Here is a 20,936-nt window from a genome sequence, read left to right on the forward strand (position 1 = left end):
ATTTAATTAATTTATTTAAGCCAAGCCACATCAACACTTAACAGAGAAACTAACAGAAAAACTGACGGAGGTATGACATTGACACAAATTTGTAAGATAAGGTATGCCATTGTCATTTTAAAAAGATGAGGTATGAAAGTATCGTGAGACCAATAGTTGAGGTAGTTTTTTGTACTTTACCCTATGTTTTATATAAATTGTGGTTCAATCAAATTGATATGATTATGTATTAACAGGTCACCTGTTAAGAATTTAACAAGTAGGGTTTGTCATAAAGAACTTTTTAATAAATTGGGTTGTCCGAGTCGAGTTGTTATTCAATTACTCATTAACGAATGGAATCATTATCTTTTTTTATAGGAGAGTTGAGTAATTATCGAGTCGCCCTGTTAAAAATACAATAAGATATCATTTGTCAAATTTAGATTTTAGACGTGATAATTCTTTCACAACTCATTAACCTAACACCAAACAACCTGACCCGTTAATGAATTAGACTGCTATCGGGTCATTTGTTAAAATTCGTTAAGATAACGTCTTTTGACACAACACAACCTGTTAAGATAACCAATAGTAGTGAAGTTACTCTCCTCTATTCTATTTATAATTTTTGCCTTTTATTTTTAGGGAACTTTAACGAAAAGCTCTTGGTACTGTTTACTTCAACAAAAAACCATATTTTTACACTAAAAAGTCAATCATGGTACTATTTACTTTACCCTTTATTTTGTGCTTAAAGTTAAAACTAAAAATTTTCAAGTCGTTTTCATTAGTTTTTCTTTATTTTTATCTTCGAGGTCTGGAGTGTAATTTTATTTATGGGTATTTATTTTCTTTTAATAGATAAAAGAAAAAACAGAGTCCAGCTCCAGAGTCATGACGTAAAGGCTCTCAGCGCCACTTCTCTCCAACCAACACAACCAACACAACCAACACCCACACCGTCCCCTGTCAAAAACTCTAATCCCTGCAAAAAATGGAGCCCAACCCTCCTTAACTGCTCCAACTGACAAAGCTCACAACCGCCATAACAGCCTTCTTCACACACCCCCAACCCCACAACCATGCCGTACTCCGCCCTCTACCAGGGATATATATTCAGGACCACCACCATGTCCCTCAAACCCTCCACCACTTCCACCACTACCGTTCTCGTCTCTCTCCGCGGGACCCCCCACCGCCGCCACCACGTAGCTTTGGTAAGGCCGTCGATGCTGCTGGGATGCTCCATGAGGAACAGCCGGTACCACCACACGCACTGCCTTGCTCCGCCGCTGAATTGGAATGCGTGCTATTATCTGCCGCGTCATGTGGGGGACGTCGCGTGCCAGGCTTCGTCTCGGGCGGCGGAGCTGGATTGGAAGCAGAGGAAGCAGCTGAGGAGTTCGGCGGTGCCGTTTTACCAGCAGAATTTGAGCTATGGGCGGTTTGCCTACCAGGACGCCTCCGCGAGTGAGGAGTCCGACGCCGAATTGGTGTCGTCTCAGCGCCAAATGGTGAGTTCTGCTCTGCCCGTTCTGTTAAAAATGTTGATTACTTGAATTGGGAACTTTGATTGAGTTGCTTTCCGAATGAAGATTTCATTTTTAACCTTCGCATTTCTTTCCATCATTGTTAAATTCAAATGCAATGTAGCTGCCAATGAACGTAGGGTAGACCGTAGAGCTTAGACATCAGTATATGTTTTTGAAGCATGGAGCTTTTTCGGACTTTCGATTAGCAGCCGACAAAGTTGTTAAGTGTAGCACTTTTTTAAGCACAGCTGAAGCCTGTTATTTTTCTCATCATTCTTCTTAATTGTAAAGGTTGTGACTTTTACTTGTTAATAAATGATTAGGGTGGTTCGACCCTTGATAACATTGACGAATGGAGATGGAAGTTAACCATGCTTCTTCGCAACAAAGATGAGCAAGAATTGGTGTCCAGGGAAAGAAAGGATAGACGCGATTTTGATCATCTTTCAGCACTGGCAAGTAGGATGGGTTTATATAGGTACGTCAGTTTAGCAAGCGTACGGTTATTATGTGTCCAAAATTGTATGTATTCTGATTCTTAATTTTCTTAAGCAGCCGTCAGTATTCTAGAGTTGTAGTATTTAGCAAAATTCCTCAGCCAAATTACAGACCTGATCTGGACGATAAGCGGCCACAAAGAGAGGTACTTTCTTGCATGTTTATGCTCTATTTAGTTTAATTCATGCATGGAAAGAAATGGATGACGTTCTTTCCTTTGAACATTTGTGAAACAATTGCTCTCTAGTCTATGATGTGGGCCCTGAATCATTAGTTAGTTTTGGTGCGCATGTTATTGAAGTTACAAAGTCTTTTAGGCAACATATTGTTTTAAACTTTTTGAAGCGTGTGTAGGTTGTCTTACCTTTTGGACTTCATAGAGAAGTAGATGCTCATCTCAAAGCCTACCTATCTCAAAAGCCAATGAGCCAAGGAAATGTATCAGATTTTTCCTTGTCAAGATCAAACAGTAGTAGAAGCATTACTAATGATGGAGGACATTATGAGCAGCAGGAGCCCTTGATACAGAATACTGATGCCATGGAGAAAATTCTTCAGCGGAAAAGCTTGCAACTGCGTAATAGGCAACGACATTGGCAGGTTATTTTTCCTTTCCTTTTGTGACCATTATTCAGGCAGGAAGTTGATCCTTTTTGCTTTTTGTTAGTTCTTCTGTTTAGATGTAGGAAACAGTGCACAGCTTCCTCTGTGAATTTTTTTTTGTCGTGTCTTTCTATAGTTTGACTTTGAGATGCAGTTTTTGTTCATCTTCATGTAGCTTTATAGTGGAATTATAGACTTTTAAAAACATTCATATTGACATGTCAAGCCCTATACAGGAATCTCCAGAAGGTCAAAAGATGCTTGAACTTCGTAAAAGTCTGCCTGCATACAAGAAGAAAGATGCACTGTTAAAAGCTGTGTCAGAAAATCAGGTGAGTTGTAATTTATTACTTCTACAATTGGTTATGGATGATTGCTTTTGCTCACCAGCAGAGTTATGTTGAGCAGGTCTTAGTTGTCTCAGGCGAAACTGGTTGTGGTAAAACTACGCAGCTTCCTCAGTACATTTTAGAATCTGAGATTGAAGCTGATCGCGGAGCTTCCTGCAGTATTATTTGTACCCAGCCTAGACGGATATCTGCCATGGCTGTTTCTGAAAGAGTTGCTGCAGAACGAGGGGAGAATCTGGGGGAATCTGTAAGTTACTGTTTTGATGACATAGATTTATCATCAAAGTGTTAGGCTTTGTTTATTTCTTTTCTTTTTTTATTTCACTTGGTTGTTGATCATTTATCCTTTTTCAAGCTGATTTGAACTTAAATCTCTCCCTATGGTAATAGGTTGGTTACAAAGTTAGGCTTGAAGGGATGAAAGGGCGGGACACCCGGCTTCTTTTTTGCACCACGGGTATATTATTGAGGAGATTACTTGTTGACAGAAAGTTGAGAGGTGTTACACATGTCGTTGTTGATGAGATTCATGAACGCGGAATGAATGAAGGTAATTTTCAATTTTGGAAAGTAAATTTGTTGATTGGTATTTCTATTGTGGTGTTAAGCAAAGCCTTGCATTTGTTTCAGATTTTCTTCTTATTGTTCTGAAAGAACTTCTCCCTCGCCGGCCAGAGTTGAGGTTGATTTTGATGAGTGCCACGCTAAATGCTGAGCTTTTCTCCTCCTACTTTGGTGGTGCTCCAATGATCCATATTCCCGTAAGTTCATGGAACTAGGCTTTTTTTTTTTTTGGTCTTTTTAATCAACTCTTGTTTCTCTTAATTATCTGTGCCATGTACCCAAACTGTCATGTAGCAATCTATGATCATCATTGTGTATTCATGTCAATATAGGATGATCTTAGGTGATTCCAGGTGCCATTTGTATTGCAAGTACAAAGTATTTCCTGATTCCTTCAGTGAATCCACTTTTGATTCAATTACATTTGTACACAACCTGTGGCATGTCGGTGCTGCATCGTTTATTTTCTTGATTACGTTTTGATAGGGATGTTCTCAGCATAAGGTATACTGGACTCATTTGATTTTGGTGTTGGGCATTGCTCTATTTACAGGGGTTTACATACCCAGTCCGAGCACATTTTCTGGAGAATATTCTAGAAATGACTGGGTATCAGTTGAATCAATATAATCAGATTGATGATTATGGTCATGAAAAGTCGTGGAAAATGCAGAAACAAGCTCAAGGTTTCAAAAAGAGGAAGAGCCAAATTGCTTCTAGTGTTGAGGTATAGAAAATTTGTGTCTTATTTAGTTTGCGTTGCAAACCCCTAGGTTGTATTTAATTTTTTTGACCCCTTTTGAACAGGATGTACTTGAAGCTGCTGACTTTAGGGAGTACAGTCCAAGGACTCAGGAGTCTTTGTCCTGTTGGAATCCTGACTCCATTGGTTTTAACCTCATTGGGAATCTTCTTTTACACATAGTCAAGAAAGAACGGCCTGGTGCAATTTTGGTTTTTATGACGGGTTGGGATGACATAAATTCCTTGAAGGATCAACTCCAAGCTCATCCCCTATTAGGAGATCCTAGCAGGGTCCTACTGCTAGCATGTCATGGTTCCATGCCTAGCTCTGAGCAGGTGATGTCACTGTTCTTTTGTGTTAATTCTCATTGCATAGTGCATACAAATACCACCATGGTCTAGTGATGGAAAAACACTGGATAATGAGCTTTTTGACTTTCTTGATCCTCTAAGGATTCTTGTACTGTGGAGCTAATCAATATTACAGCTTCATATTTGTTCAATGAATCTTTTGATGCTATCACTCAAAAAATTTAAATGGGACTCTATCATTTTTGGGTTGTTATTCTTCTTCTTGTAGTTCAAGGAATGGATTTATATTTTATTAAAGTTCATTTGTTGTTGTCTTTGTAAACAGAAATTGATATTTGATAAGCCAGAAGATGGTGTTCGGAAAATAGTTCTAGCTACAAACATGGCTGAGACTAGTATCACTATCAATGATGTAGTTTTTGTTGTTGATTGTGGAAAGGCGAAAGAGACATCATATGATGCACTAAATAACACTCCCTGTTTGCTTCCATCCTGGATTTCAAAGGCTGCTTCTCGGCAAGTAAGACAGTCTGGCAGTTTCCATATCAATTTGATTATTTTTCTAGTTTATGGTTGGATATTATGATATGATGCAAAGCATGAGTTTGTACTGACTGTAATGCTTCTTGGTTAAACCGTGCACTTATTTTTGTTTTGTGGTACTCAAACTTTCACTGAAAGTTGCTCTCTTACAAGGAGATTTAATACACATGGGTTGACAATATTAATTGACGCCTTTAATCTGTAGAGGAGAGGTAGAGCTGGTCGTGTTCAACCTGGTGAGTGTTACCATCTCTACCCCAGATGTGTATATAATGCCTTTGCTGATTATCAGTTGCCTGAACTTTTGAGGACTCCCTTGCAATCTTTATGTTTACAAATCAAAAGTCTACAACTTGGAAGTATTTCAGAGTTCCTATCTAAGGCCTTGCAGCCACCTGAACCTCTGTCGGTAAATTTCTGTCCGAGTACTCTCAGATTATTTTTTATAAAACTTGCATGGGAGGTGATAGTCTTGTAGTGCTTTTGAACTAAATCTAAAATTAACATGTGAATTATCATAGTTTGACAAAAAGGTGTAATTATTCTTAACAGTGTGATCTATGCATATCTTCATATCAGTCCTCACAATTTTTTTTGTTTTGTTTTGTAGGTTCAAAATGCTGTTGAGTATTTGAAGATCATTGGGGCTTTAGATGATAGTGAAGATCTGACAGTGTTAGGTAATGGATGATTACCAAAGCTGTTTTAAATTGTGTGTTGATTTGTTTGCAAGTCAGAAAGATTAACGATTTTATGCTGTGCAGGACGTCACCTGTCAGTGCTTCCCGTTGAGCCTAAACTTGGAAAAATGCTCATATTAGGGTGTATTTTCAACTGTCTGGATCCAGTAATGACTGTTGTCGCAGGCCTCAGTATGAGAGATCCATTCCTTATGCCGCATGACAAGAAGGATGTAAGTATGATATAGTGTTCCTTTTTACAGTTTGCTGTTGCGTATATTATAATGGTGTCTCCCATCCCCTGGCACGCCATCATATTCCTGTCTCGTTCGAAAACTGATCTTTTCCCCGACTTAATAATTGTAGTTGAGCGTCGACTTTTATCCTTTTCACTAACCTTCAAAGTAAAGAGACATGCAAAGAAGTTAACAGTAGTCAGTTATTGTATGTCTTTTTATATATTAAAAAATATCCCTAAACACAGTTCTCTTCCTGTTTTTTCCTGGGTATTCAACAAGCATAGGTTCAATAGTAACCATGTCATTTTCAACTTGTGTAGCTTGCAGAGTCGGCAAAAGCACAGTTCTCTGCTCGTGAAAACAGCGATCATCTTGCTCTCGTCCGAGCTTATGATGGTTGGAGAAGTGCTGAAAGAACACAGTCTGGCTATGAGTACTGCTGGAGAAACTTCCTTTCTGTGCAAACTCTGAAAGCCATTGACTCTCTTCGGAAGCAGTTCTTCTTTTTGCTCAAGGATGCGGGTCTGGTTGACCATAATACAGAAAACTGCAATACATGGAGCCATGATGAGCATCTTGTCCGAGCAGTTATCTGTGCTGGATTATTTCCGGGAATATGCTCTGTCGTGGTAAGTTGTTATTCATTTCTTATAATGTTAGTATATTTTTCATCTTCTAATTTTTTTTATTCGCATGAAAAGAAACTATTTGTCGTAATAGCCTCTTTTACTCTGTGTACAATATACAAAGAAATGAGTGATATGCTCAAGTGAGCAAAACAGAGTGATAAGAGGGTGTTGTGATCTTCACATGTAGTTGAATCGATAGCCCAATAGATATGTCCAAGTTTACAAAAACTGTGATAAAGGGGACATGATTCTTCAGATTAAGTTGAATTTCTGAATGGCCACTGATTTTGTTTGCATCTGTTTTGCTTGTGGGTGGCTTGTCTTTTCTCATTAATTGTGTATGTTGTGCACACTTTTCACAGAACAAAGAGAAGTCAATTATGCTGAAAACACAGGAAGATGGACAAGTGATGCTATACTCGGTTAGTTTCTTGTCTTTGGTTGAATTCATGTTTCCATGTTGTATTGCTTGAAGTTTTCTGTTCTAATTGTGTATGATGACACATTTTCTGTTCTGTTGTTTTTTATTATCGATCTATCAGAGTTCTGTCAATGGAAACATACCCAAAATTCCATATCCATGGCTTGTCTTCAACGAAAAGGTGAAAGTGAATTCAGTTTTTCTCCGGGATTCAACTGGTATATCTGATTCTGTGCTCCTTTTGTTCGGAGGCAACATTTCCAGGGGTGGCGTGGTACGTATATTGATCTTGGACATAAGTGTTACTTTTTTGTGTTTTCTTCATGAAAAAATAGTATTACTCCTCTTTGCTTTTGGTAGGATGGGCACTTGAAGATGCTGGGAGGATACTTAGAGTTTTTCATGAATCCCGCATTAGCAGAAACATATCTTTGCTTAAAGAGGGAGCTTGATGAACTGATACATAATAAGGTTTGTATTTGTCTTCAGCATTTGTCACTGTTCTTGACTTTATCGCTTGAATCTAGACCTGTTCTTTCTCGATGTCTCTCCTCTCGTCTCTCTCTCTCTCTCTCTCTCTCTCTCTCAACCGCGCACGCACACACACACATGAACAGTCACTCCATTTATTGCTAAATGCTAACATGGGGATGCGTTCTTTGTAAGCAGCTCCTGAATCCCAAATTGGATATGCAATCACACACGAGCCTCCTATCAGCGCTAAGATTACTGGTCTCAGAGGATCAATGTGAGGGTAGATTTGTATTTGGTCGCAAGGTGCCAGTGCCCTCAAAGAAGGCAACACAAGAGAAGGTACCAAAGTTACAGGGTACCATGAAGAAAGTTGCGGAGAACAATAATTACAAAAATCACCTCCAAACATTGCTCACCAGAGCCGGGCATGATGCACCCACCTACAAAACAAAACCATCGAAAAACAACCAGTTCCGTTCCACAGTGATCTTCAATGGGTTGAACTTTGTAGGCAAACCTTGCAATAGTAAGAAAGAAGCAGAGAAGGACGCAGCTGCTGAAGCTGTACTCTGGTTAAGGGGAGAGAATCATTCATCGTCCACAGATATTGACCATATGTCGATGCTGCTTAAGAAAAGTAGAAAGAAAAGCCAGAAAAGGACCTCATTTGATAGTGCCAATGGGGTTAAGGGTTGCTCGTCATAGAGTGGAGTAAGCATACAATCAAAAGCACAATCAGCGGCAAAGAGCTGCCCGAGGCTGGTCCAACTTGAAAGATTAGGGTGACTAAAAATTGAACATCAATCTTCTAGATCGTTGAGCTACATTCAGAATAGAAGCTACATTGTATAGAATCTATGATCAGTTTCGGCATTTGCAGATCCATATTTGGAAAGGGGGTGATATAGGACATTCTTTATCGGCAGATGCGCCCATATTTTGGAAACGGGTGATTTGGCACATTCTTCATAGGGTATGGAGAATGTACCTTGTTCTGTCGAAGTAGCGGATTATTCTACAAGTCTTTTTTTTACGGCAGCTTATGGATCTCACTGACCCATGGCTACTGCTGGGCATGGGTCAAAGAGCTGCATCTTGTATATATTCGTATCGGTGGAGCAGTCTTAGGGTTGTATCTGTAAAGCAGCAGCATATTCTTTAATTTTAGACAGGGAAAGCATGGCGGAGTTTGCCTCATGCCTGCGGTAGAACTTGTAGCTCGGCACACACCGGTCAGTTTCAGCCCCCCGTGGCTGGTAATACCATTGAACTTATTGAACGCTGTCCTTATGATGTTATAAATAACATATAAATTTTCTTTTCCGATTCAAAATTTTGAGCGAATCATGATAGGTTGTGTTTGTTTGATCACCAACATCTGCTGCATGAACTCTGTTCGAACTAAACGGCATTGAATACTGTGATCGGCATATCCCCCGATCGAGCTGCTCACCTTCGATTACTTGCTGAGAGCTGTTTGTTTGCTGGACTTGCAGCACCTCCCAACCAAGACCCGCTGACAGTTGCAAATTCACTGCGAGTAAACGAAAGTTAAGACATCAAACATATCATGTTAGTGTGGTCGCATAACTTTCTTGCAACACAAGTTAAAAAAACGGTAGGTTTATCCACATACAAGCTGATAGATTCAAACTAGGTGTGAAAACTGCGCAAAAATATAATGCTACGAGCAAGCAGGAAGCAAATGCTCCATATTGGAACCTCTTCTGCTGAAGGCGAAAGAGGTTTCTGGCAAGTATCGAACCGTTCTTCATTTTTTACTCGACTTTTATATAACTCAACACTCTCTACCCAAAATACCAAGATCACATCTGCATAAACATGCTTTAATCTTTGTTAAGAAATGTAATCCGGTGTAGGAGGAGATTGAAGATCAAAGATCGAATACGAAGTAGGAGGCTAAATTACGATGTTATGGTCAATTGAAATGTAAGCAGTTTTGTTAGAAACCTGATTAAATAGGTATGTTCATGAAAGCTAATTAATCGAAACAGAAAAGGGAGCTAAATACATTCAGATTGTTATAAATAGGTAAAAGTTAGAGAGATAACCTTTACTAATGACAGGAGCGAAACATGTGTAAAATATCACCCTGTAACTATAACACAAGCGAATGACAAATAAAAGAGGGAGGAATAGTTACTGATGTTATTGATATTTCCTTTTTTTCTGTGTATCTGGACGTTAAGCGTTTATCCCTCGAAGGCTCTCCGAAGTAGTTTGTTGCAAACCATTCGAACCCTCCGAGCGGAAGTATTTGGACAAGAGCTACATTTTCAGGGAGGAACATAATGTTTGTGAGGGCAGCTCCATGAACCCACCATTAGCACGTCACAAAAGTTCACAACTTCTGCAATCCTTGACATGTTCCTACCAGCGTTCGTATCAGTTACCTTTTCGCCCAATCTTCTAGCCATCTTGGTAATTTGTCTCGGATTGGTGAAACACCTCGTGCTCCTTCTCGATATGATGAGAAGCTGGGGCTTTTTACGCCGGCCACCACCTCTCATTCTGATTGCATTGGCCCTCCTAAGAAACCCTCATTAGGCCAGAACAGTGACGAAATTCGGTGATGCCTTAGGCGGCCGCTAGGCGCTCTAGGCGGTCTAGGCGGCGCTAGCGGAGCTAGCCGGAGCTAGGCGGTTTGAATTTTTGTTTAATTAAAACTTAAGTAATTTGATTGGGTGTATTTTTCGCGTCGGTTCTCTTTCTCGCTGTGCACAGACTCACAGACACATTGACAACCCTAATTTCTTCTCTGAGTTCTCTCTCGCGGCTCGCCGTCGCTTTGCTCTGCCCAGCGCAGCGCCTAATTCGTCGCGGCTCGGCGTCGCTTGTGCTCTGCTCTGCTACTTCATCGCTGGCCGTCTCTTCATCTCTGGTTAGTCACAATCTGGTACGCGGTAACCTTAGCATCTGCATCAACGATTCATAGAAACCCATGTTCCATTTGGTAGATTTTTTACTTGGACCATTTGGTTAATGGTAACCTTAGCTTCTGTATCACTTTGCAGAACAAAAGCTAATCCAATTGCACCAATCCACGGTTCACCATCATCTCGCATCTGATCCGAGGCTCCGACTCTGCGCACTGCAATTTCGTTCAGTCTCCTCTCCTCTCCACTTTCATATTCTCCGATTCTCTGACTCTATCTGTAAGTCTCTCCCCTTCTCTGTCAAATTGTCAATGAGCACTGCATTACAGACTTACAATAGTGCTGCCTGCAATAATACAATTTCATGGACGACTTGATCACTGCAAATTCCAAGGTCTAGTGTGTTGATCGAGGAGCCGAGCATTTTGTTAATGTCGAATATGATTTCAAGATTAGAGATGGAGCCTTGATAGTTATGCGGTTAGTCTAGTATGGTACAAATTTGTTAGAATTTTATTGATGTTGGAACTGGTGTTGTGTTTGGACTGTACAATGTGTATATAAATGCTCCAATTAGCACGGTCTTTTTCTTAATGTTGATATTAGAACTTGACGCAAAACTTAGCGCAGCGAAATTTTAGGATTCATACAGTTGATCTTACTTAGTGGGATAAGGCCTTATTGTTGTCGTTTATTATTCTTGTTAGTTTTCAGTCTCGGGTATTTTGTTTCCATAAGTTAACTTATCTCGTTTTTGTTTCGTGATCTATCTGTTTGTTAATTTTTGTTTCTGTATGTATCAGCATCAGCAATTATACAATTGCATAATTGCATGACTGCAAGTCTGCTAGTCCTATCCTTCTATAATTTTAGTTTGGAGTATATTAGGGATGTGATGAGTGCAAGATAAATTATATAAGAATTTTGAACATAAGTTAATATGATGTGGTTTTATTTGTAGATGACGGGTAGTGTATCTTCAGGAGCATCTAATACAATGTCGTCCTCTCAATCAAATAGTCTGTTAAAGCGTGCTTTAGACAATGTGGGATGGGAGTATGGGGTCTTGGTGAATCCTACCGACTCAAATAAGGTGCAATGTAAGTTGTGTAAGAAAACAATTAGTGGTGGAGTATATAGAATGAAACAACACATTGCCAACATCAAGGGAAATGTAGCCAGGTTCGCAAAGTCTTTGGACAAGGATAAAGCAAAATGTAGAGCCGCATTAGAAGAGGCAAAAGATAAAAAGAATAAAAGAAGTAAGCATAATAAGAAAGTGAGGGGAAATGTTCAACTTCAACATATTGAAGAAGAAGAAGACATTAAAGTTGTTGGGTCAAAGAAAATGTCGTGCACTCTTGGGCTTATGGATAGGTTTGCATCCACCATCAATCCCGGTTCTTCAAATGACGGAAGCAAAGGGACACGACAACAAAATATCAATGATGCAATTTGGAAGAATAGAACACATCAAGTGGATCAATACTTAGCTCGATGGGTGTATGAAGCCAGTATCCCTTTTCATGTTATTGATAATGATAACTTTAAACTTTTTTTGGAAGCAATTGGTCAATTTGGTATGGGTTATCAACCTCCAACCCAATATGATTTAAGGGAACCATTGTTGAAAGAACAGGTGGAGAGAGTAAAAAATTCACTTAAGAAGCATGAAGAAGAGTGAGCTCTGAATGGTTGCTCAATTATGACCGATGCTTGGAGCGAAAAAAATGGAAGAAGCATAATGAATTTGTGTGTTAATTGCAAGAAAGGTACGGTATTTCTTTCTTCCAAGGAATGCTCGACCGAGATACACACCGGGGAGTACATCTTTGAATATGTTGACAAGTGTATTGAAGAAGTTGGGTCATTAAACGTAGTTCAAGTGGTGACAGACAATGCTTATAACAACAAGGCGGCGGCTAACATGATGAAGTTGAAGAGGCCAAACACGTTTTGGACATCATGTGCCACTCACACTTTGAACCTCATGATTCAAGGAATTGGGTGTCTACCTAGGTTCAAAAGAGTGATCGACAAGGCAAAAGCTTTTACTATCTTTATTTATGCACATCATAAAACATTGGCATTGATGAGGAAGTATATGAAGAAAAGAGACATAGTGAGGCCTGGGATTACTAGATTTGCAACTTCTTTCCTAACTTTGCAAAGCTTGAATGATAAGAGAAAGGACTTAAGGATTATGGTTTTTAGCGATGAATGGGAACAATGCAAACATTCGAAGAGTACAAAGGGAAAAATGGCATATGCTACCATGGTGAGTGCACATTTTTGGGAAGGGGTCTCACTTTGCTTGAAAGTGTTTGAACCTTTATTTAAGGTGCTTCGACTTGTGGATGGTGGCAGAAAGCCCTCAATGGGGTTTTTGTACGGAAAGCTACAAAAAGCAAGGAATGAGATTAAAGAGACATTAAAAAATAATGAGGCCAACTATAGACAAATTCTGCAAATTATTGATGAAAAAGCCTGTGATCGACTTGATGGTCCATTACATTTGGCGGCTTACTTCTTGAACCCTTATTACTTCTTCAAAGATCAAAGCATTCAACATGATCCACTTGTCATGGACGCCATGTTTACTTGTGTTGAGAATTTCCTCCCTGACAACTATGAAGTCCAAAATCAAGTAATAAATATAGAGATGTCAAAGTATAAGAAAAGAGAGGGTGGATTTGGAAGACATTTGGCCGAGATTGGATGCATAAAGAATGATGACAACTATGATCCAGGTATGAATATTCATATACTCTTACTTATTAATAACTTTCCAAAACTAATTATTTTTCTTTACTAATCTAACTATTTTTTACTAGTCTAATTCTAATTGTGTACTTTATGCTTCTTTAGTTTCATGGTGGTCTACTTATGGTAATCGTGTACCTAATTTGCAAAGAATTGCTATAAAGATTCTCTCATTGACTACAAGTTCATCCGGGTGTGAGAGAAATTGGAGCACTTTTGAAGGGATACATACAAAGAAAAGGAATAGACTAGATACAACAATGTTAAATAATTTAGTCTATGTCCAATCCAATGCAAAGATCATGACCAAGAAGGAAAAAGAAAATGGGAAGAAAATGGATATACTACTTGCTAGTGAAGCTAGTATGGCCCAAGGATGGATTGTGGAGGGTGGTGATGAAGAAGTTGAGCTTGATTTGGGAATGGATGGAGAGGCATTAGATGTGGATTCTTCCTTAGACCCTAGGAGGAGTTCTAGAAATGTTGAAGTAAGAGAACTTCATGAAGAAGATTTTGTATCAGATGAGGACATGGAAGAAGAAGGAGACGTAAGGAAGTTGAGTTTGAGTTGGAGAGAGTCTTCAAGGGACATGGAGAGGAAGAGATTGAGGCCTAACTTTGCAACTTTACAAGTATCTTATATTATTACACATTTTTTATTCCTTTCATTTTGCATTTTATGTGTTTTTGAATTGCAAACTTATTAGATACATGTAACATCCAAGAACACTTATTATGATTATATGCTTAACTTTTTCAACTTATTTTATTTTCAATAAATCGTAGTACTTTATGTATTATTTTACTTCTATTTTGTAATTTATTAGTATTTTATTTCTAATACAAGTATATTATTTTTTTAAGTATAGATAGACACACACACACATATATATATATTGATATACATAAATTTACTTAAATCCGTCACACGTTTTCATCGTTGTCTTCAACAAGTTCTTCCTCTTCAAGAACTCGACATCCACTATGTAATTATATTTCTTATCATCGTATAAAACTTTTGGTAGTTGGCCTTATTTGTTTCTACAGACCATCAACGTTTAGCACCCAAGTCCATTTTTATGGGCCAAGTAGAACCCAAAGTCCATGGTTGGAACATTTGCATCAGTTAAACTAAGTCTAACCATTTAATCCCAAGTGAAAACCCAACAATCAGGCCCTGTGAAAGAATACAAAATGAAGCTGCACATTTGTTGTCTTGAGCCTTTATAACTTGATTCTACTTCAAGGAGGAGGATGGGATATTAGGAGGAGTTCTTGTGTGCGGCAGTCGTATAGCCCACCACTCTCAAAGACGTAACGTTAAAAAACAAACAAAATGTGCAAATGTGAGTTAGGTCATTAACCAATTTTAATTACTTGCCTGATTAAGTATACTGAGTTAGGTCGTTGACCAATATTGTATTCGTCTATTTGTTTCATCCATCTTCTTCTTTCTTTTTCATTTACAGTTATGAAACATTTGTGGTTCACAGGGTTGCCTACAAGAGCTGTGTGGTTCTTGTCGACTGTGAGTTTTGGTTCTTCTTGTTGGTGTTTATGTTTCGGTGTGGACGAGATCGATAATCTTTTTGTTCTGGACAGTGACAAATTCAGACATACAATTTTTTTTGTTCGTGATTTTGTCGAGACTTCGACCAAAGTACAATGATACACCGATTGAAGCTATTGAACCCCAAGACGTCGTAGAAATTTTGACAACTTCTACTCAAATGTTCAAAAAATAATTATACATCAAGACCAAATGAAGATTAGCTTTTTATGGTTCCGAATAACTTATTTGATGGTACAAATTCATAATCGGGACTTTTTAGTGTTTTAATCTTCATTTGAAGATAATATATACAAAAAATCATTTCAATCAAATATCATTTAGTCATTCAAATATATAAAACAAATCGATATTGTAGTACTAAGTAATATATTCGATTCGTCTATTTATTTGATATATACGGATGGTTAAACGATCTTCAATTCGAATGATTTTTTGTATCTAAATGGATAAAAAGGTCGTACCCAGTGCACAAGGCTCCCGCTTTACGCAGGGTCTGGGAGATTTTTTTCAAGTTCTCTTTACCCAGTGCCAATGTGTTATTATTGGCACTTTATGTCAAGTTCTCTTCGTCATGTGCGAAAACTTGGACAGGCTTTTCGAAGGAGGCCTTTCACAACGTTACTACATTCATTAGGCTCGCTGTTCCTTGAGCCGTGATTTTGTGTACTACTAAGATCTGTTATATGAGAGGCTAAGATGCTAATGCAGTTGACCATGAGTTTTAACAGCTTGGAAATGTAATCATTTGAAATGATCGTTCTTCTATCCGGTCTTCTTCCAAACCCAGAGTTGGAAACCTCAGTGCTTTCTATCTGGTTAGTTCCTGACTGTGATGATCATTCTTCCATAGCTTACGTGTTCTAGATTATGATATATCCTGCACTTTTAATGTTGTTACTTATCAAATACATCAATTACCAGTTTGAATACAGCGGCAATGGTTTGGATGATCCCTTTCGGACTCAGTTCTGCTGTGAGGTGAGCTATGTTATGACACTTCTAAAACTATAAAGTCAATAAGCTCTTAAATTTTTCATGGCAATACTTTCTGACGCTTGAAAGTTAAGACCGGCTTTGAGATTAAAGTGTGGGTTTACTTCTCTGTCCTGTTTCTATGATTTGCAGCACTCGTGTCTCCAATGAATTAGGAGCAGGGCGTCCAGAAACAGCGTGCTTAGCGGTGTGTGTTGTATAGCAACGAAACAGAAGTTGTTGATTATCTTGCAACCATGATGCCTATACTTGCAACATCCCACTTTATAGACGCCCTCCAGTGTGTTCTTTCGGGTACTGCCAGAGGATGTGGGTGGCAGAAGATTGGAGCATATGTTAATCTCGGGGCGTACTACTTAGTTGGAATTCCTTTGGCTATTTTGATGGCTTTCGTCTTTCACACTGGTGGAAAGGTAAAGAGAAAAACATGAACGAGAGAGAAGGGTTTTTCGGTTTTATTTTTTTCCTTCCCTTCTATATAACTGTCTGTCAAACTGTTTTGAATAGGGGCTTTGGCTGGGGATCATCTGTGCGCTGATTGTGCAAGTGTTGTTGCTTCTTATCGTAACCATACGCACAAACTGGGAGAAACAGGTTGCATTCTCTCTTTCTCTATCAGTCAATCAATCAATCTATCGATCGGAACACAAATTATACTTTTCCTCTTCATAATGTGTGATTATTTCTAATCTATTTTTGGTTTTGGTTAGGCAAATAAAGCTACAGAAAGAGTGTCCGACTCAACAGTTCATGTGGACATAGTGTAATGAAGCTGAACTACGATTGACAATAGATTCCACGTATACTAGGTGCTAACGTGTAACGAATACACCTTGGAAAATTCTTGGCAGTGTCAAAGGTGGTGCAACTCGATATGCTTGACAATCGTACTTCTCAGTTTTACGGTCTTTATTACCATTACTGGCAGTGGATACTGAGGCTTGAAGATGCAGCTGATTAATATATGGCTCAATTTGGTACAGTATCATGAAGTTAGTTAAAATTGTAAACTACAATTAGGCAGAATAAAATCTTTCTTGCTTACGAAGAAATTCAAGAATATATTCCTATCCTACAAGGAATTCATTTTTGCTAAAACGATTCAAAATATGCTTTTTCTTTTCGGTTTATGAACAAGAATGGCATCTCCCAAATTCGATCAAAACTACGATTGCTTGCGGTTTTTACCAAAGAATGAGGATGGAATTAGGAAAGAACAAGAAATGAACATCAATTGTACTATTTTCCCACCCAAAGCATTGCATTTTTGGTATTAAGAATATATACTTTGAGTGCTTTAATCCTTATGCTGCAAACTTGAAAGAAATTCTAGATGCAAACCCAAGTTGCTATAAAATCCCAAGTAAATCCGTACATTTCCATTCATCAAAACTTATATATTGATACATACTAAAACTCTCTTTCCTCCTTCGGAAATCGGAATCATCATGGCGGAATTCGTGTCTACCATTGCCGAAAGTGTCATGGCAGGGCTGGCTTCCTTTGCTTACCAAGAAGTTTGCTTGGCATGGGGTGTCGAAGAGGAGCTAAAAAGACTTCGGAATACCTTTTCCCACATCAAACTGTTGATCGTGGACGCTGAGGAAAGGCAGAGGAAGGAACCCCTTCTAACCCAATGGTTAGGAAGGCTCAAAGATGCTTGCTACGACATAGATGACGTGCTCGATGAGTTTGCATTCCAAGAAATGCAGATGAAAATGCTGGTCCCTGGCGGGAGTATCAAAGGAAAGGTATGCATATTCTTTTCGCGCTGGAATCCTATCATGTTTAACTTCATTATGGGGCATAAGATCAAAGAAATTAGAGAAAGGTTAGATGACATGGGAGATGAAAAATCTCGCTTTCATCTTGTGGAACGAGTTGGAGATTGGCAGGTTGTGCACATAAAGAGGGAGACTCACTCTTTTGTGCAGCCATATGATGTTATTGGAAGAGAGGATGATAAGAAACAGGTTATCATCCATCTCTTGAACTTGAACCTGAAGGAAGCAAGTGGCGGTGCCCCCGAGCATGTTTCTGTTATATCCATTATCGGATTAGGAGGCATAGGCAAGACCACTCTTGCTAAATTGGTGTATAATGATCATCGGGTTGTCAGAAACTTCAACATGAGAATGTGGGTGTGTGTTTCGGACCACTTTGATCACAAAAGATTGGTTCATGACATTCTTACTTCAGCAACTAACCAAAACTGTGGTGATCATGAAAGCTTAGACCAAATGCAGAAAAAGTTGCAAGACGCTCTGAGGGATAAGCAGTTTCTGTTGGTGTTGGACGATGTTTGGGACAAGGCTCATGTCGGAGTAACATCCTCAAAGTGGTTTGATATGAAAGCTCTATTAAATGTTGGAGCCGAGGGGAGTAAAGTCATCGTAACAACTCGCAGTGAATCAGTTGCTTCGGTGATGAGCTCCGCAAGAGTGCATCAACTAAAAGGTCTTCCATTCAAGGTTTGCAAGTCTTTGCTTATAAGACGGGCATTTGGTCAAAAAGGTGAGGAGCAACGCTATCAACACTTGATGGAGATTGCGGAAAGTATTGCAGATAAATGCGGTGGGGTTCCTCTAGCGGTAACCACCCTAGGGAGCCTACTGCATTCAAAAAGGGAGAAACAGGTTTGGTCCAAAGTCAGAGACAGTGACATATGGACATTGGACCAGGGAAACGAAGACATTCTACCTGCACTGAAGTTAAGCTACGATGCATTGCCGCCCTACTTGAAGCCTTGTTTCGCCATTTGTTCACTGTTCCCGAAAGACTATGTGTTCCAAAGTACAGATTTGGTTTCGCTATGGATGGCACAAGGCTTCCTGCAATCCTCTAATCCAACAAGATCTAAAGGAGACCAAGAGTTGGAAGAGATTGGCCTAGACTACATCAGGCAATTAGGTTCGAGATTCTTATTTGAAATAGAGGAAGATTCGATTGATTTCATAGTATTTAAAATGCATAATCTCGTCCATGATTTAGCTATTTCAGTGTCAAAACTAGAGTGCTCTTCCATAAATTTCCGTCCTAACCCCGATACTTGTAAAAGGGTTCGGCATGTGTCAATGTCAAAGGATGACTTACCCCCCAAGAAAGGGGAACGAGTTCCTGAGTTCTTTCTTCAGTTGCAGAAAGTTTGGACCATTCTATTTCCAATTCCAGGACATGAAGGATTCTCCAACAAATCTGTGTTGAAATCTTGCATCCTGAAATTCAAGTACCTACGGGTGCTCGATCTTAGAGGTTCAACTTTTGAGGAGTTGCCGGGTTCTGTTGGCAACTTGAGTGGCCTGAGATATCTCAACTTGTCCAAAAATCCTAGCATGCAAAAGCTTCCGGGTTCCATTTGCAGGCTGCTAAACTTGCAGACCCTACTACTTACTAATTGTGAGAAACTCAAGAAGCTGCCGAGAGACATAGGGAACCTGATCAACCTCAGAACATTGGTGCTGACAACAAATCAGACGGTTATGCCAGAAGGAATTGAACGCCTCGCCTCTCTTCGATTTTTACAGGTCGACAGCTGCAGTCATCTTGTATCTTTCGGCGAAATGATGCAGTGCCTCACAAACCTCCGAGTGCTGGTTATAAGCAACTGTCAAAGTCTAGAGTCATTGCCAGGTGACTTGGAAAACCTGACAGCGTTAAAGGCTTTAGCCATCTCCGACTGCGTAAATCTTGACTTGATGAGGTCGGGAGAAGGCATTCGAGATCTTCGATCGGTTTCAGTCTCGCATTTAGAGGCTCTTCCCCCTTGGCTTAAAGAGTCTACAGATACTCTACAGAGCTTAAGTATCAAGAACTGCGAGGGCCTCAAGGAACTGCCGGAGTGGCTGCAAACCTTCAAGTTGCTGGAACATCTAGTGATCGAATACTGCCCTCAGCTGTCGAGCTTGCCGGAGGGGATGCATCTCCTCGGTGCATTGAAAGAGCTGAAGATCGACGGGTGCTCGAAGTTGAGTGAAAGATGCAAAGGAAAAGAAGGTGCAGATTGGTTGAAGATCGTTCATGTCAGCAAGGTTACAGTTGATGGAGAGATTGTCGCGTCAAATGTTGATTAGATAACACTTGTTCATTTGCCTTGTATTGTTGTTGTAATACTAAATGTAGCTCTCATTCGAAGTCCAAATATTGGTTTGTCACTTTAATAAGTAATTGATTAAATTTTATTCGATTAATGGAGACTTGTAGCAACTCTCTATTTTTTTTTTTAATTATTAGCAATTATTATTGGTTAGAATTTGGTTAGCATTATATTTGGTTGGATAGTGATTCTTATAGTGTTACTATTCTCCAATCCGCTGATTTTAATCATTTTTAGCCTCTTCGTACGCAATTGCCTATTTGTTTGGACCATGTTCGGAAGATAATTTTTCCATGTCTCTCACATATTTTGCAAAGTAAATGTTGTTCTAGGACAATTTTGCTAACAAGGGTTTGCCTTCTTCAACTTTAGTATGGCATGATTCCTCTTTGTTGGTGGTTCATCCTGGTTTGTTCTTAGACTATGTTGGCTTTCTTAATTTAGACCTTTAAGTTTGCCTTTAAAGGGGGTTAGGTTTTACATCACCCCTCCCCATCCCCTCCCAAAAGAAAAAACAAAAAAAAAAAACAAAAAAAAAAAAACCAAAAACTTCCTCCCTTCCTCTACCTTGTATTTTTATTGTTTTCGATCCTAAAGGAGTAGTTTATGTCCCATTTTTGTCATGTATTTTTTATCTTTTTTTGTTTGTATTATGATGGGTTATATTTATGTCCACTAGCTGTAACTTTTTTTTCTTCGTTATCAATAAAATTTCTCTCGTACTGTTAAGGTTTTCTTATATATAATAAAAAATTAAAAGAAGGTGAGACCCTAATTCATTGCTTACTTTTTCTTATATCAACTATCATCTACGAGATTTGAACTTAGTTCCTCTTTCAACAAAATGATCCCCAGTGTCGCTAGACCAGCCTGCATAGAAGTGTCATTAAAATAACTAATAGCATTTTTAGATATCCAAAAGCGTTTTTGGACATGTTAGGCAAGGGAAAAGATAAAAGTGCTTCTAAGTTTATGCGCTTCTGATGACTTGAAAGTGCTTCAAGTGCTTTTTGAAAGAGATTCTACTATGTGCTTCTAATATAAGC

The 20,936-nt window shown here is 39.0% G+C and overlaps 3 protein-coding genes and 2 long non-coding RNA genes across 6 annotated transcripts; all 5 read left to right on the plus strand.

Moving 5' to 3' along the window:
• The first annotated feature begins 872 nt into the window (after window positions 1–872).
• Window positions 873–8,904, plus strand: LOC126600488 (DExH-box ATP-dependent RNA helicase DExH3-like). 2 transcript variants are annotated; one of them, XM_050267059.1, is made up of 19 exons: window positions 873–1,496; window positions 1,838–1,992; window positions 2,070–2,157; window positions 2,367–2,612; window positions 2,852–2,947; window positions 3,024–3,212; window positions 3,356–3,515; window positions 3,596–3,726; window positions 4,083–4,256; window positions 4,337–4,609; window positions 4,911–5,105; window positions 5,334–5,537; window positions 5,739–5,808; window positions 5,893–6,041; window positions 6,368–6,676; window positions 7,039–7,098; window positions 7,219–7,371; window positions 7,458–7,568; window positions 7,767–8,904. In XM_050267059.1, exons 1-19 carry the CDS (start codon window positions 1,065–1,067, stop codon window positions 8,274–8,276), a joined length of 3,705 nt encoding a protein of 1,234 aa, XP_050123016.1. In that variant the 5' UTR covers window positions 873–1,064; the 3' UTR covers window positions 8,277–8,904. The 2 variants fall into 2 exon arrangements, with proteins under 2 accessions (XP_050123016.1, XP_050123017.1); XM_050267060.1 differs by having other exon boundaries at window positions 3,069–3,212.
• An 860-nt stretch (window positions 8,905–9,764) lies between these two features.
• On the plus strand, window positions 9,765–11,235 carry LOC126598912 (uncharacterized). The gene is made up of 2 exons (XR_007615013.1): window positions 9,765–10,488; window positions 10,607–11,235. It is a non-coding gene; the product is annotated as an uncharacterized LOC126598912 (long non-coding RNA).
• Window positions 11,236–13,046: 1,811 nt separating this feature from the next.
• LOC126598911 (uncharacterized) lies at window positions 13,047–13,995 on the plus strand. Its single transcript, XM_050265286.1, has 2 exons — window positions 13,047–13,218; window positions 13,337–13,995. Exons 1-2 carry the CDS (start codon window positions 13,053–13,055, stop codon window positions 13,936–13,938), a joined length of 768 nt encoding a protein of 255 aa, XP_050121243.1. The 5' UTR covers window positions 13,047–13,052; the 3' UTR covers window positions 13,939–13,995.
• Window positions 13,996–15,395: 1,400 nt separating this feature from the next.
• LOC126600975 (uncharacterized) lies at window positions 15,396–16,207 on the plus strand. The gene is made up of 3 exons (XR_007615650.1): window positions 15,396–15,619; window positions 15,726–15,782; window positions 15,930–16,207. It is a non-coding gene; the product is annotated as an uncharacterized LOC126600975 (long non-coding RNA).
• Window positions 16,208–16,247: 40 nt separating this feature from the next.
• On the plus strand, window positions 16,248–19,984 carry LOC126598720 (putative disease resistance protein RGA3). Its single transcript, XM_050265087.1, has 2 exons — window positions 16,248–16,391; window positions 16,508–19,984. The coding sequence occupies exon 2, from the start codon at window positions 17,246–17,248 to the stop codon at window positions 19,865–19,867; it is 2,622 nt and encodes an 873-aa protein (XP_050121044.1). The 5' UTR covers window positions 16,248–16,391; window positions 16,508–17,245; the 3' UTR covers window positions 19,868–19,984.
• Window positions 19,985–20,936: the final 952 nt, after the last annotated feature.

Source organism: Malus sylvestris, chromosome 14 (genome assembly GCF_916048215.2).
Source record: "Malus sylvestris chromosome 14, drMalSylv7.2, whole genome shotgun sequence".
In the NCBI taxonomy this organism is placed as follows: Eukaryota; Viridiplantae; Streptophyta; class Magnoliopsida; order Rosales; family Rosaceae; genus Malus; species Malus sylvestris.

Excerpts from the sequence above, each read along its gene's own strand:
- LOC126600488 (XM_050267059.1), top strand. The coding sequence starts at position 1,065 with ATGCCGTACTCCGCCCTCTACCAGGGATATATATTCAGGACCACCACC. Across the intron at positions 2,948-3,023 it reads AAGCTGTGTCAGAAAATCAG|GTCTTAGTTGTCTCAGGCGA; the intron begins GTGAGTTGTAAT and ends TATGTTGAGCAG. Across the intron at positions 7,099-7,218 it reads GACAAGTGATGCTATACTCG|AGTTCTGTCAATGGAAACAT; the intron begins GTTAGTTTCTTG and ends TCGATCTATCAG.
- LOC126598720 (XM_050265087.1), top strand. The coding sequence starts at position 17,246 with ATGGCGGAATTCGTGTCTACCATTGCCGAAAGTGTCATGGCAGGGCTG.
- LOC126598911 (XM_050265286.1), top strand. The coding sequence starts at position 13,053 with ATGGACGCCATGTTTACTTGTGTTGAGAATTTCCTCCCTGACAACTAT. Across the intron at positions 13,219-13,336 it reads TGATGACAACTATGATCCAG|TTTCATGGTGGTCTACTTAT; the intron begins GTATGAATATTC and ends ATGCTTCTTTAG.